The 16,947-nt window shown below is 38.9% G+C and overlaps 1 protein-coding gene across 1 annotated transcript; it reads right to left on the reverse strand.

The window, feature by feature from the left end:
* Positions 1-1,009: 1,009 nt before the first annotated feature.
* Positions 1,010-13,070, reverse strand: mfsd14ba (major facilitator superfamily domain containing 14Ba). The gene is made up of 12 exons (XM_073478167.1): positions 12,938-13,070; positions 10,188-10,286; positions 9,009-9,071; positions 6,731-6,858; positions 6,143-6,257; positions 4,753-4,971; positions 4,225-4,338; positions 3,858-3,929; positions 3,260-3,372; positions 2,568-2,665; positions 2,134-2,297; positions 1,010-1,768 (listed from the first exon to the last, which is right to left on the reverse strand). Exons 1-12 carry the CDS (start codon positions 13,010-13,012, stop codon positions 1,496-1,498), a joined length of 1,533 nt encoding a protein of 510 aa, XP_073334268.1. The 5' UTR covers positions 13,013-13,070; the 3' UTR covers positions 1,010-1,495.
* Positions 13,071-16,947: the final 3,877 nt, after the last annotated feature.

Raw genomic sequence — 16,947 nt, forward strand, 5'->3', positions numbered from 1 at the left:
TTCCAAAAATGTATGACACTACCACCCATTGTTCAATTAGCACCATATGGATACACTGCACACACCAAATTTGGTGATTAACGCAATCCTGAGATAAAACGTGTTACAGTTATTGTTGGACTAAATTGAAGGGCCTTTTGTTATTCTGTTAGCTAACCACATTTCACTGATATCAATATAAATATCAGAGCAGTATTAGAACCATAAACAATATGGTTCAAACCCTGCTGGTGCTTGGACCACTAACAAGTTAAATACCATAGTTGCAGCTGTGAGGTTTTCCCACTGCCAACAGTCAGCAGCACTTTCATAAAGTGACTTTGAGATGGAAAATAAAATAAATGTGACAGACGATAGGTAAATCCAGGTTGACTGTGATTTAAAAGCACGCTGATCTGAGGTAGAGTCACATACGGGGACACTGACTTGTGAAATTAAAAGTAAAAACTATCCAGCGAGGTGTTTGGTTAGTTTTATTAAACTGCAGAATCATTCAAGATTCTACAGTTTCTCAAATATTCTATACACAATAAATATTTATATTTTTGGGCCCTAAACAAATGCATTGCCAAAAACATTCCCCTCTTTCTTGTTCTGGATGATGGAAATTAAAAATTGAAGAGGAAACCTGGCCATGAAAATGACTGGGAGAGGAAACAGCTTTTAAATATGATATTCTGACATCTTGGATTTAAGGTGGCTGACTCATCTCTCAGCTCATCACATTTGTACCTTGTTGGCAATCAATAGCTCACAGCAGGTAAGATACTGTACACTTAAAAAGAATAAAAATCCCTTAACACTGACGAAAAGAAAAAAAAAAACTGTAACAAATTTTTTTTAAACAAAAAGAGTATAAATCATCACTGATGTTTTGGCTGCTCTTAATATGTTGCAGACATGTTTCTCTTGTACAATAACCAATAAGAAATAATCACAGCATTAAAAATAGGGCTTGAAAAGATACAGCTGAAGGTAGAAACACCTTTTCTTGTTTATCACAAAAACAATCAACAACTTCAAGCTTAAAGATGAACAATAATCCTTCAATTAAAACCTCAGGAATACTTCTCCCTCCTTTTAGGGGATTTTAAGTGGGCATATCCCAAAACTGGGCATGCCCATTCCATAAAAATACACAGTTGGTCCCTCCTAAATGATGGTTTCCATTTAAACTGTGTTGTCCCTGTTGGTCCCAGGTCAGTCAAATCATTGTCTTTGTCACTTCTGTCAGATCAAACAATGACATCTTATTTGCAGCTCTTTGCTTCACCCCATTGTGAGAGAAATATCCTTATTGGTCGCTCAGAAGATGTTACTTCCTCTGCTCCTGGTCAGTGAAGCAATATGCGAGTACCGCCTTCTGGCAAAGAAACAATGCTTTTGGAGCTTCTTTCTGTCAATAGCAATCTTCTGACAATAACAGTACACTTAGTCCCGCCCTGTGGCAAAGAAAATGTGTTACTGGGTCTTTGTCTGTCTTACAAAATGTCCATCAAACAATACTGTCTTGCAGCAACGGCTCAAAGTCCTCGTCACTGGCGGTGGGAGGGGTGTCCTCATCGCTGCCCGGAAGGGGCGTGTTGATGTGGATGCCAGCCAGTGAGGACATCGACTCTTTGCTGTCTGGGTGAGGCTTGTCACTCAGGGACAGTTGGGAAGAAGAGGAGGAGCTGGAGGGTTTCTCAGGGATGAAGAGAGCGACGAGGAAGGCAATGACCACGGTACATGCCCCCAGGAGGAAGGGCGGGCCGGGGATGAGGCCTCGCTGAGAGAAAGAAGAGTTACAAAGAAAAATGTTTCCTGTCATTTTTGTGTCTTTCATCTAGTGCACAACTAAAGCATATCCAATATTGCTGTAATTTTCTCAGGTAAACATTGCAAGGCAATTTAATAAATATGACACATCTAAGTTAAAAAAAAGTACAAAGTAAGTTCATTGTGCTTTACATTAAAAGTGTTGTTTGTAGAATATTGCATGTTGTTAGTAGTATTAAAGATATTCACTGATTTCCCTTCTGCACCATTAATTTACTGCAGTAAGAGAAAACTCTACCTCTACTAAACTTTAATTTTAAGTAACATACAAATTAGGATTCATAATGAAAGTGTTCACAGGAATGTGCACGGTACCTCAGTGGGACTGTGCAGAGGCAAGGGGTCAATGTTGAAGTCTCCCTGGATGGGGTCCATGGTGTTGAGCTCGACGTTGAAGAGGAAGAAGATAAATCCGTACAGAGCTGGACCCAGGCCATTACAGAGACCTCTGATTCCTGTTATCATCCCCTGGACCACACCTGCAGGGGGAGGACACAGATGGGTCATGTTATTGATCATGTTACTGGAGACATGTTACTGCTGACACAGTGAGGCATGTATCTGCTGATATATTTAGCTGGCAGTGGATTGATTTCACTGCCTGGTTTAGTAATACAAACTTTCAGCCAAAAAATCTATAACACACTGACCTATTGATCTGAGGAAGAAGAGAAGAGAGAGTAGAAAGGGAGAGGCGAGAGGACGAGAGCAGAGGATAGAAGAGGAGAGGAGGAGATTATCTTTGTCACCTTGTTTATCAGGATCAGCAGATTGTGACACCAGAGCAGAAACAGCTGGGAAGGTGATGGAGGACATCGCTGCTACAGCACCAGCTGCCCACATCATCCTATAACACGCACACACACACACACACACACACACACACACACACACACACACACACACACACACACACACACACACACAAGGTTATATGCTGGATCTCTAGCACCCATATTGTTTTTCAGTGTGTTGAGAATCTGACATCAGTCTGAGTATTCATGCTGCTGAATGACGTTACGTTTAGTCCCTCCCAACCAGCTCATCAATCAGATAATGTTCACCCACTGAGTGGAAAATAGGCTAGGATGCTATAAGAGTATAAGCTATATATAAGCCAACATAAGCCTTTATTGGTTTTGGGGAAGTTTACACTCCAGCAACCTCAGCAAACATTTTCTAAGAGTGTTACATTCGCCAAACATATCTGTTAGTCCTAATAATTACATGTGAAGTGAGAACATAATGTTTGAAAAAATTAGTTAAAACTCATATGAGCTAAGCAGCCAAATATAATTGTGTTAGCAGGAAGGACTGATTTTGTATATACTTTTTCCTGGGTTTTACAGCTTCAGCCTCAGACATTCAGCATTTAGCTCTACACCAACAGAATGAATGTAGCCTTACACAATAACAGAAAACACACACACAAAGATCTCACCATGGTTCTGACCCAAAGCCGTACCAGGCCAGCTGAAGAATCTGGAAACCCAAACCCAACAGAACGGTGTTTTTATTACCCAGAGTCCTCATCAGCAGGGTGAGGATGAGCGTCTGAGCAAGAGGGAGGGTGAAAGAGGAAGGGAATTAATAACTTTGTTCTAACCTAGTACTTACGTAAGGAATGTGTATAATTGTTAATATAAGTATTAGTGATGGTAAGTAGAAGTTGTACTATAAGCATATTTGATTATGTGTGTCTATTAACACCATTACACACTGTAATTGCTTCTTTAACAGTTGTCCATGAGTTTGTGCTAGTTTATGAGAGTTGTTAACTATATTGCTAGAGTGCAGAACCTATTCTTCATCTGTGATTTTGGCCAATAGCTAACAGGCTCAGGAGGTGCAACTGGCCCTGATTTACATGTATTATGTGAAGATAGATGCTATCAAATGTGTAAACATGTAAACAAAGGTGTATTACATCTGTCTTGGTTTAATGAGCTTGTGTGACACTTAAAAATGACAAGTGTAAATGGGGCATGAGAGTAAATTGGGTATAAATGTTGTGTCTGGAGTGTATGTATGTGTGTTACCTGTGCTACGATAGACAGAATGCCCACCACTCCAATAAAAACAGCAATGGTTGTGGAGGAAAAATTAATGACCTGTAGAGACAGACAGAAATTATTTTTTATTGTTGCTGGCAACAAGACTTTATTTACAAGGTACTATGATCTTGCCAAAATCAAAACAAAGCTCTACAATTCAAGCAGCTCATTTACATAAACATGTCCATCATTTTTGGTACAACCACTGGAGGCACCAACAATGAGCATTTTTAACCTAGACAGAGTGGCTTTCGAAAACCAGTAGCAGTAATAATAGCAGTAATAATGTTGGCAGTAACAGTTCTGCTAATATTTGTAGGAAAACCCTGCATTTGGCAGCAGTTTGTCTCACCTGTCTCAGGTAGAGGAAGAAGCTGGAGTACTGTCCAGCCTCCGGCAGGTAAGACAAGAACACGGTGATACAGATCAGCAAGACTGTCGGGTCCTGACCCACCTTCCTCAGAGACTGAAGAAGACAGAGAAACATAGAGAGTAAATACAACACTGGCACTGATAGATGAGCAGTTAGTCCTCATCTAATGCTATTAATGCCTAAGACTCAAAGGGTCAAGCAGTCTGTGAAATGCATCAGATCTATATCTGTATCTTATTTTACTGTATCATTATCATAGCATTATCATAGCTTCCATACACACTGCAATCCTATAGTATCATTTAGTTATGAAAATAATGTTACTGTATGGAGGAACATTGAGGATTCTTCACCCATATCACCACTCTACATACTACATGCAAAATCAAAGAGAATCAAATCATCGAGAAAAGACTTCATACAACTACAAACCAAAACTAATCAACCTATGTGTTTATTATTCAACCAACCAATCAGATAGTGTATTATAAATGATTGGTTACTGACAGCGAAGGGGTCGGCCTGCTCCCAGGAGATAGGCGCTCCCCAGGTGTTGAGCCTCATTTTGTCCGGCAGAGACTCAGGTACAGCCAGTAGGATGAAGCAGATGTCAGCCAGAGCAATCAGTGTGGCCACCAGAACCACCAGGTTGTCTCCGTACCAGGCAGACAGGTACGCCCCAATGGCTGGACTTGTCACCAGGCTGGCTGCGAAAGTAGCCGACACCTGGGAGGAGAAAAGGAGACTGCACTTTATTTGTTGAAGACAAGAAGTGAAGCTGCTGGGATCATTTACTACGATGCAGCTAGACTTCCATATCAACAAGTTGACTGAATGATTTTACTTGCAGCCACCCTGAATGATTTATGTTTTTATCTCGATGTTTTCATGTTTTTTTCTGGCATTTTGTCAGTTTTATACTCATTAATTTCAACTGTAAATCTTTACAGCTGAACTGAAAAATACTTACCCTGAGTAAACTTGAAAATCGCTGAAAATTTGTGAGTACACACCTCAACAAAATACAGTATATAAGAAAGGTCTAGTTCTTTTCAGACATTTTAATTCAGAAATGCTACATTCAATATAACTAAAAATAGCCTTTTTCATAAATTATTTTATTTTATTACTCTATTGCTGGCTATTATTGATTTAATCCTTTGATTGCTTAGCCATCATATCCACATGCACACGGCTCTCTTTTAATTACTTTCAGCTGCTTCTTTTGTTTAATTAATTCAAGTAAATTAAAACACTGTATATTCATCTGACAAAATATCCTATTATTTTAATTGTCTCTTGTATAATATATATTAGAGGTGTGAATCTTCAGTGGCCACACAGTTCGATTCAATTAAGATTTAGCTGTCATTGATTCAAATGCAAAATGATTCTCGATGCATCTCAGTGTATGGCATCCTCAATGGTCTATATTACTGCACAGGGCTACTTTTTCATCATTTAAATTCCCCTTTAATTCAGAAAGTCCTTCCAATAATCAGACTACAGCAGTCTACAAAATAAAAGCTGCATCTTTTCAATACATAAACATAACAAAACCAAAACATGTATCCATCTGTAGTGCCATCTGAAGTCACTCTCAGAGTGAGTCTCATCCAGTTCGTGTGTCCCAGCAAATATATAAAATCCGGCATGTGCCCCGAGATGACCGTTTGAAAAATACTTGGTGAGTTTTTTTTATCACTCTCAGATGATCTCTGCCTCCCTCCGACATACCGCCCACATAACATTAGTCTAATGTCCGCCCACAATTCAAAGCCTGACGCATCTTATAATAGAGAAATTTCCACACCTCTAATGTATATACATTTTATGATGTATATATTTTGTTTGCATTCTTACAATTCTTGAAAACATGTCAAACAGGAGTCCTTACCAGACCATACGCTGTGCTCCTTTCTCTTTCATCTGTCACATCAGCAACATAGGCGAAGATGACTGAGAAGGTGACAGAGAAAGCTCCAGACATGGAGATCATGGCAAAGTACCACCTACAGGATGAGCAGGTGACACAACAAATTCTTAACAGCGTCACTTTCAGGCAGACAGACATATTTCATCGATCATATGGCTTGTGTTCCATTTGCTCATAATAATCATTGTACAACCAATACTCTACATCCAGCCTCACTTTCTAAACACACTAATGCTCTGGTGGCTGAATGAGAGCAAATCCCTGCAGCCAGGTTCCAAATTGTTAAGTATGTATTGTTAAGGTGTCCATGTGCTCTTGGCAATATGGCATGCATGTTTAAATAGGTCTGCTTCATTGAAACTGGAAATTTCTCTTTGTTGTTTTGTACTGTACTGATTATGCTAGACCTCTGTCACAATTAATGACCATATCATAACCCTGTGATGAGGTTATCCAGGTGACTCCCTTGACTTCACTACTCTACTGTATCTCTGAATGTCTTTGTATGAAATTAATATTATCGTGCCGATAGAGAGAGTTGAGTCTTACCAGGGGCTGAGCCTCATCAGAGGGATCGGGGCGCAGGTAAAGAAGACAGTGACCAACAGGAAGGACCGCCTCCCCCACACGTCCGACAATGCACCAATCAGAGGAGCAGACATGAATGACAGCAGACCCTTGACACGAAGAGGCAGAGTCAGTAGTGTTAACATAAACAACCCTCGCTAATTGAATTGACTTCAAACGTTGAATAAATTTCTGCTCTGAAAGAACTAAGTGTTTTTGAGCCTCACCAATACAGGGACAAGTGTTAAATATATTTATTACTGTGGATATTTTCCACATTTTATGTGGATGTCTAATCAGTGTTGATGGTAAATGTAGTCAACTGAAGTAATACATTCTTAATATTTTCCACTATATGGGTGCTCTGATAACATACAGTATATTCTCCTATATTGACCGAGAAAGCTTCTTCTGAGAGAAGAAAGAGAAAAAGTTCTTCTGCTGCAAAATGAGGAAATGAAGCTGTTGTTAAGGAAAGCTTTTTCAGCTTGGATTTAGCCACTAGTAGCCTTGTTCTCTTTTGAAAAGCGGCAACATTTCCAGCAGGGACAATGGCAACATAGAATGTGAGTGTAGAGTATGTTATGGATGAAGATACATTCTACAGTTTTGACTGATTTGGATATTCAGCCATATTTATTGGAGCCAAAATATAGGGCCGAGGAAATGCAGCGGAGAGAGGCAAAGGCTGTGGCAGCATTAGCTGTGCAAGCAGGAATGGCCAGCGGGGACCAGGAACAACAATTGCTTGGTTGTTGGACTCAAAAACCAACACAAAAGTCGACATCTACTCAAGAAACAGTGGATTAACTTTATTTGAGATGGAAATACAACAGAAATGTCACCACAACGACTGGAAAACTATTGAATTGTATGTTTGTATACTCTCCAGTACAAGCTCAAGGTTGTTTGAATTCTACTACAGAGTGCATTATCAACGAGGGCCAGTAACTGAAGAATGGATCGAACTTTAGTTGTATGAAAGTTAGTTGAGTCTGTGACTCAACTAACTTTAATCTTGGAAGCTGAAAGTTTTGCCATATTTTATGTTGCTTTACAGTTACTTTTCTAGGTTGTTGAACGTTTGCTTGGCTGACATGGCTACTCCAGTCAAAAGAAACTGTATGAATGTTAAGCCTCATTTGAAGCCAATTAAATAACAAGTAATAGGTTGCATAGTTTTTTTCATGTTGCTTTTTGTGAGTTTATACTGCAACGCTAGCTCAGCTGACGTTAGCTTTGTTGTTATATGAAGCCCATTTTGCTACAGTATTTTCGGCAGTATCTGGGTGTGTTGCTGCTGTATGTCCATTTTAAGGCTGACTCGAATGTTTTGAAGCTTCAACAGTTGTTTTTTTTGTGTCGAGCGCACCAAAAGGGAGGCAAACTTCTCCATGGCATTTAGTCAGTCTCCAAACTATTGCACATACAAAACTGCGCCCGTATTCACAAACAATCTGAGAGTTGTCTCAGAGAGCTCCTAATAACGCTTCCAAATCCTGCCAACCTCCTGTGTGTTTCTGCTTTTGGGTCCTCGCCACTGTTTTTACCAACAGTGTCCTTGTCTCTCATTTGTTGTTGTACTTGCAAATATACAAGTAAATAATCCCCTTCCCCCCAAAGCTTTGAATATTCACAGATAATTCTCATTGAAGCTTTGAAGCTCCAAAAATGGTATTTCGGGACAGTCCTTGTGATGTTTCTTGATAGACATGCCCTAAAGGTAAATATATAGATGTGTGTGAAAAAGAAATAGTCAGACAACAGAAATTAATTTGTCTGGCAACATTTTCTAACTTTGATTAGCATCTAGCAGGTTGCTTGCTATGTGAGCTTGGTGCATCAGAAGCTTGCAAAAAGTGCATCCTCTTACATGTCGGCACTGCTGGCATGGCTTTACAGTAGGAGAACTCTGCTTTTTCAGTCAAAATTGCATCCACTGAGGAACTTATTGTTTCATCTGTCTATATTTACCATCAGCACTGATTGGAAATCCACATAAAACATGGTGATATTCCTTTTGATTTAATGTTAATCTGTCTCTTGTGTTTCACACTTTATGGAGCTGCAATTCTGACTCACTGGAGATGTCTTTTAACAGAAAATAATCGAATAAAATAGAACTTTATTGCCCAGCCAAGACCGTAAAATCGCCTTCGATCTCACCAGACACAATAAAAAAAATGACATTACATCAATACAGCAAATCTCATCTCATCCCACAAAATGAACACACATTACATCTATCTCCAGTTCTTACCTTCACGCCCTGAATGAGTCCATTCATCAGAAAGGTGTGCTGGGGAAATGTTTCATGTAAAACCTAAGAAGAGAGGCACAACAACAACAATTCTAAAACCAGCATAGATTTCACAGTTTCAGCAAAAAACTGTAGTTTGTAGAGCAGGATTCAAACTATGTCTCTTGCTCCACAAGATGGAAGCTATTCTATTTGTGTACTTGCACCATGAAGGAGCAAGATACAAACTGTCTCTTGCAAACAAACTTTCCAGTCCGTTTTTAAAGACTGGACTGGTTGCTTTTGTTGCTATTTACAAGACATACGTTCAAATGAGTATTCCTTTACTAATTAGAGCTGCGTAATGTTTGAAATCTTTAAATACTGATACCCTGAGTTTTGGCACAAAAACTAAACAAACCCTGTCTACACTGGATGTGTTTCAGTCATCCATCTAAGTTACCTTTTTAATTATGGTTCTTTAAATTCTGGATGACTGCCAGAGACATTACGTAATACTTGGATTTCCACCATCTTTGGAAATCACCACAAAAGGAAAAATAATAAAATAGAACTCTTGACACCACTGAGAGTTGATTTTTTAAATATGTCTTGGGGGGTGACCCAGACCAGAGTGAACATTACAAGGCAACCTCACAGAATTTCACATTTTGTTTTCTTTACTGGATGTTCTCTGTAAAAAGGCAAAGAAATGCTTTTGCAATTAACAATAAAGACAGAGACCAGAATAATAAATTAATAGTAATAAAGTGACTGGATGTATAATTTATCAAACACCTGAGGACTTTCACAATAACTCTGTTATTTGTAGTGTATCTTTTTGGACAATTATCATTAAATATCTGATCAGCAAAACTATAACTGGACCAAACATTCAGTGGGGACTTTCATAGTTTTTTTAGCGACAGATACAGACCAGTCCAAGCCTACTTTTATGCTATATGCAGAGAACAGGACTTAAATCAAATTGGACACTAGAGCCATCACAGTGAGGTAAGTGACACGTCTTTATAATGAAGCTGCCAACATGACGTTTGCTTGAACCTCGAATCATATTAATCATATTAGGGGTATTCACTCCATGGGTGCTGATCCCTAGCCAGCATTGCTCAGTATTGACCTAATCAGCTGCTCAGATGTTGATGCAAACATGTGACCACCATCTCCAGAGTTACTCACAGTGAGCATGGGCGTAGTGAGTAATCCCCAGGCAAAGAACTCCAGGAAGATCACCACCACAGCATGATACACACTGGGCCTGCCGATACCCTGCTGGAGCTGGAATACACACACACACACACACATAATTTACTATTACATATGTGACTCTACTGTAAAAGGGGCACTCCACCATATTTACAAAAGAATAACAGTTTATCATTAAGGTGAAAAATTGTAAGTGTTCTGTGGCGCTGGGTGGAGATTTGGAAAGTCTGCCAAAAAAAAAAGAGAGCATTTCCAAGCAAAGGGGCCTCATTTGAGCAATAGAGGCTCACTTTCTAACACAGTTAAGCATTTTGGGTGATTAAAATAGAGCAAGTGTTAAACTGGAATACCACACATGAAATGATGGTCAGCCGACTGACACAGATTCACAGAATTGAGGTGGTGATATGGACTATTTTCTATCTTTAGCTTGAATGATAACAGGTTCACTTAACACAGATTTGGACTACTTAAATAATGAGTTAATCTTTGTTGCTCTCCTGTATTATTAAGCTTCATGTTTTACTTTAATTTTTGTTCAATTTATCAAACAATACAATGACATACTACTGATATTTGTTTACATAATCCTGGTCAGATTTTAAAGGACTTGTGGTAAATATATCTCATCTATAACCAAAGTAAGCAGCGTTGGTGGCACTTGTTATGGTTCATGCTACTGCTGCAATGGATACTTGATTAACGGAATAGTTGATAGAAACATCAACGTTTTAATAATCAATTAACGCTTCTGTGAAGTGAAATTACCAAACATTTCTCTGGTTCCAGCTTCTCCAATGTTAGGTTTTGCTGCTTCTCTCTTTTTCATAACAGTGTGAAATGAATATCTTTGAATTTTTGACTGTTAGTCAGAAAAAACAGGACATTTAAAGACATCACCTTAGACTCTAGTAGCAGTGTGGGTCTGAGGATGGCAATGCTGGTCTGTTGGCCAAAAGGCTCAGGACAAAATATATTTAAAAAATAAAAACTATTGGATGGATTGCCATGAAACCTTTGAGCCAGGGTACAAGTTACATTTAATTAAAATATTCTTGTCTTTCTACTTGACAAAGGCGAAGTACTGAAAATATGTCCATGTGAAGAAACTCGACATGTCCCCTGCCCCCCTGTAAGTAAGTTAGTCTGCACTTTGGTCAAGATGCCTCTGGTGTGGTGTCTTATGCTCTTGAGTGCTCTTAGTGTGCAGTTTCTACTAGAGTAAACTAAAGCTGAGTTATATTTCTGTGTTGCCATAAGCTCCAAGTGTATTCCATAGATACCTGGAAACTGTAAGGACTGTGATTGGCTGCTTGTGTTCTCCCCTACATTTTTCTGATTTCTAAGGGGATTGTTAAGAGTGAAGACAACATTAAGAATGTTAGGGAAACTATTTGTTTATGGAGAGGTTGTTTTGTCTCCCCAATTGTGCCATTTGTTTATGGAGAGGTTGTTTTGTCTTCCAAATTGAGAGGATGGATCTGTCTTCGTTCGCTCCATAAACGAATGGCACAACACAGGAGGGCCAACTCCTCAGGTCAAGACTCTGCTGTCCACTTACATCTGAAGGAGAAAAATCGTTCCTTTGAGGACAACAATGTAAACATCTTGTCCAGAGAAGACAGATGGTTTGAAAGAGGAGTAAAAGAATCCATCTATGTCAAACTGGAACGACCGTCTTTGAATAGAGGAGGTGGCCTAAGACATTACTTATCACCCACCTACAATGCAGTACTGAGTTCTCTCCCCAAACAGCTTAACAGCCATTCACACCTGGGCTCACCTAGCCTTAGCTAAACTTTAGACTGACCAAGTCCAAAACCAAAAGATATTCAGTTTCAAATGATATCACACTGAGAGAAGCAGCAAACCCTCCCTGTGGAGAATCTGGAAGCAGACAAACAGACGTTTTTGCCTGATGCTTTAACAACAAAAAGTGCCACATTCGAGATAAGGGGTCATTTTAATTGCATGTTTCAGTTTCCCTGACATTTCATATCAAAAGGAAAGTAAATTAAAAACTACGTTGTTGACTTGGTGGTGTTAAAATAATAACAATGTCGGTGACTGTCAGGCTGTTAAAATGGACGCTGATGCAGCCATGGAGGGAGGCTGTGGAGTGTTGGATCTGCAGTTGGTGCCTGGCCTCAGTGTGTTGCAGGCAGAGCTCTTATGTAAGAGATAATGGATCCATCCTGACCACATCATCCTCACACTAAGCCGAGCTGTCTGTGAGCCACATTAAACCCGCTCCATCTCCATCCGACGACAACAGCCATTTTGGACCAGACCTGCTCTGTTCGGCTAGTTTTCACTGAACTCAGTCATTCATTTTGTTATGTGGATCAAATCCATTTTATTACAGTGACATAAACACGTCATCTGGATAGAAATCGTCCATAAAGAAAACTAAAGCAGATTGATATGTCAAGTGATCCTATTTAAGATTATTTATGCTATAAAAAATAATATATATGGCCGCTGTTTTAACGCAGAACCGAATTAATAAATGAGTCATACGTCATGTGTTTTAATATCCTTTATGTCACACTCACACTGGAAAGCTTAGAGCAACTGTAGGCCTAAAGGCTTAATGTAGGCTATATGCAGCCTACAGTTTTTGAAAACAATATAAAATATCATGAGATAATGCAGGATAAACAATCGTACAGGTTGATAAATTACTAATAAAATATGAATAAAATGGCGGGTCATCCACCAACCGCAGCTCCGTCCTTCATGACGATCTTCTTCACCAGCACCACCCGGCCGGTGCCCGCCGGCGGCTCCCCTGGCATCTCTTCACACCTTCCGCGGGTCACGAAGCATCCATGCCGCGTAGATATCCGCGGTTCTCCGGGTGCTTCCAGGATTCCTCCTTATTGAGCCTCGAAGAGGCTAAACCGAGATAAATGATGGGGATAACAATATGAACCGTGTTGTCACAGTGTCCCCCGTCAAATCCGTCGTCAGGTCAGCCCGACAGTCCGCAGCTCGCCTGGTACGTTCACACTGCCACTTTGATAAAACCAGGAGACGGTTTCCGGTTTTGGTTGAGCTTCTTTTCAGATTAAAAGCGTCATTTATACAATTCGGTAATACTCAAATATCCTACTCCCCAGTCCTCAGAGAATTGTAACTTTTACCCAGCCTATCACCAGTGGTAGTAGAAGTAGGTTCTTCTACTTAACTAAGAGTGGCACATCCATAGTGCAGAAATAAGATAGAGTTCAGAATCAGAAAGATAGAAAATTAAATTTCAGAATGAGTGCATAGTGCCCATCTACAAAACAATTCAACAATTAACTTTAACAGTCAAAGGGATATGATAAACTTAAAAATAAAAAACAAATACATTTATAAAGCAAAAGCCAAATTGCTTAAAACACCTTAATTTCAAAAGCCCACTTCATTATCGAACTGTGTAGCCCCCATTTTAAGGGGTACATTAATCGATTGTAATATAAGATGATTTTTAATGGATTTTCTCAACACATCAAGGGGTTTGTAAGGAGTAAAACAGTGAAAAGTTGCTTTATAGAAAACCTCGAATTATTTCAGGGTTTTTTATACCTCTTTAACATGTACCATTATATCTTTACCTGAATTTTTTTTTCCTTAAAAAAAAAAGTCCTTTAAGATCTTCAGGGATTTTTTAAAAAAAGGTCCATTTTAACTTACCTTACCTTTCCATTAAAATTGATTAACCCCTTAATATAACCATAAACAATTCCCTTAAAGTGGGAACAAAAAGTTCCTCAAAGGTGCATATATATTTGCATGGATGTACTAATTTTCACTGATTGGAGGAAGTTTTTCACATTTGACCAAGTTACTTGGAATACCAAACTAGAGGTGTTGCAGCAGTGTTTTTAGATTTCTCGCACTTGTGGTTTATAAACCATTAACTAATTTACTAACCTGAAATTATCTTATCCTCTATTTCTTCTAATAACATAATAGACATTTATTTTGAAAGCCAAATCGCTCTACTTCCTGTCTCACCGACAGTCCTTGCGGTAGTCAAGCGGTCCGATTTCTTCCATTACGGGTTTTTAAAGACCTGGACCGGGTGATGTCACTTATTTTACCTTCTCTGTTATTCTCATCCTGTCACAGCGTCCCTGAGCCAGGTGTGTCAAGCTCGGCAGATTGAACTAGCAGCTTATACCATATAAGAAATAACACTGTACCGTCGTAATAAAAGCACTTGGTAAGAAAACAACGTAGCTATAAACATATTTTCTGACAGAATTTATTGTGTTTTTCTTTACTGGGAGCCCCTTTTATGCACGTGATAAAAATATAATCTAAAAAAATCTTGTTTACTAATTTGTTCGGGATATGGAATTTATTTCGAAAGTGAAGCTTGTTTTCCGGTCGGGTTGACGGTGGCAGACGGATGTGATTACACGGGTAGATCACGTTTCAGTGGCGGTGGTTTTAGAGTGTGTGTGTGTGTGTGTGTGTGTGTGTGTGTGTGTGTGTGTGTGTGTGTCAAAATAAGTGGTAACGGCGGGAAAACGTGACATGCCGATTTACATCATCAATCAATGGACGCAGACCTTCACATATCAGTGGCACGTTTCCGCCGTTTTATCATATAATAATTTCAGTTTCCTGATTGTGATTCTTTCTCAGTAGCTACTCTGATAGCAGCATTATGACGATGGTGTCATATTTCTTGCTCTTCTTTATCCTCTTGAGGTCACGAAGGGGTCTTGACACTGAACATGCACTGGGAATGACAAGATGAACATAGTAATACAAATAATAATAATATAGAGCTGACACTGCTGGGAATAGGAAAACATCAAGTTTTTTATTGAAAGCCTCAGTGGCAAAAAAATTAGCTGTGATTACATTTGAATAAACAAATCAGATGTGAGACCATGTCAACTGAGAAGAGAGCATCACAGTAAAATATCCACATGAGATGAGTAAGTTAGTACTCAAAAGCGAAATGTTGAACTGCAAATACACTCATTAACAGAGTGGAGGATATTCCTCCTTTTGTAACACATGTATTTAAAATCCACAAATAAATATAAGTGATGCAAGACCTGTCAGTTCATTTGTAAATGCAAAAACATATCTGTGAACCCCTTCTTTGTTTAGGCTTTATTTCTCAGCAGGTAACATACATAAAGGCCTGTACACTAGCTAAGAATTTGCATGATCTATTCAGTGAGGGACCAGTTAGACTAAAAGCAGGCATATAGTAAAGGCTAGTCAACATTTTTATTGCCAAGGGTACATAAACTCTAAGTTTTTATTAACTTTGAATGGAGACACAAGGTGCCACAATGCAGATGTATTGCATTTTCAACCTTGTCTCCTAGATTAAGTGTTACTATAGTAGTAATTTGTGATCACTAATATGAGTAGAAATGCATTGATTCATATGTTAGGGTTTTTGGGAATAACTTTACATTCAAACCAAAGTCTTTTCCTACCAAAGTGCTGCTTAACACTCAACCTCATGTGGAACCGAACACAACCAGAAAAACATACAGCTATATAAACCCAGAAGGCAGGCTCATTTGTTTCAAACCGGGGAATCCAACACTACTATTTCTTCGTAAGGCCCTGTCTCTGTTTAAAAAATTATATATGGCTTCTTCAACCGTGAAAGTTGTGCACTAACTCCGAGGTCACCAGGGTGTCCCATGAGTGGCCTTCCTCCTCTTTCTCCAACTGTCCAGGTTAGTTTTACAAAATGTTTGAATGGTTGAGTAAGATTTAAAAAACACGCCTTTTCTCTAACCTCAAAGTAAATACTGATTTCAGCCAGGCCACAGCTAGGAGAATGATTCAGAGCTCTAATCAGCTTACTTTTGTGTAAGTATTTAAGTGTTTTGTGTAAACAAAAGAAGAAGAACTAAATCGTTATAGTCAGCAGCAAAAGAGAGGTGAAGTCCCCCCCTTCTGGTGAACCACCACCCTATTTCAGAAAAAATATGTACAGTAATCACAGTCAAGAGAACTAATTTTTTGATCCTGTTTGAATTGTGGCATGAAGTACACAGACATCAACTGGAAAAAGTCACAGTTTGTCATAAAACTAGTCTAGTATAAGACAGTGAGAGTACGTCTCGTTGAACAGTCACCAGAACCCAAAACTGAAACCCGGTCGGTCCTGCTAGTCCTAGCTCACAGAACTGACTAACCCTCAGATTTATTGTGATGTTCACAATAATATTATATATATGTACATATATGTATATATATATACATATATATATATATATATATATATATATATATATATATATATATATATATATATATATATATATAGTAATTATATAAATGATATCAATTTTATATTAAATTAGAATGTATTTATTATCTAAATTGTGTAATTCGTGGCACAATTCAAACACAATCAACACAATTATTCAACTCTTGCCATTAACCATCGTACGTATTCTCTCTGAAATAAGGTTCCATGGGGCACATTGGTAAAGGGTGGGATTCCACCTCTCTATAATAGCTGAACAGACAGAAAGATGCTACAGAGTCTGCATCAAAAGAGAATAGAAGCACTGAACAGGCATGTACTGCATGTTCTTACCCTGATCCCTGCCTGGAGTTCCCAGAAGTCTGTATTATATACATTAACAACAGTTACTATATACAGTCCACAAGGACTTGGCTTGGGGCCCGGAGGGTTGCCGGCTCAAGACCTGCTCAGACCGGTGTGTATTGAGCTTTGACTGGTGGAGAGGTG

The sequence above is a fragment of the Pagrus major genome, chromosome 12, assembly GCF_040436345.1.
Source record: "Pagrus major chromosome 12, Pma_NU_1.0".
In the NCBI taxonomy this organism is placed as follows: Eukaryota; Metazoa; Chordata; class Actinopteri; order Spariformes; family Sparidae; genus Pagrus; species Pagrus major.

What these genes read in the sequence shown, in the direction of transcription:
- mfsd14ba (XM_073478167.1), bottom strand. Translation starts at nt 13,012, where the DNA reads ATGCCAGGGGAGCCGCCGGCGGGCACCGGCCGGGTGGTGCTGGTGAAG. An exon ending in TCACTACGCCCATGCTCACT is followed by an intron (nt 9,072 to 10,187) that starts GTGAGTAACTCT and finishes CTCTCTTCTTAG; the next exon opens with GTTTTACATGAAACATTTCC. An exon ending in GACTCATTCAGGGCGTGAAG is followed by an intron (nt 6,859 to 9,008) that starts GTAAGAACTGGA and finishes CTTCGTGTCAAG; the next exon opens with GGTCTGCTGTCATTCATGTC.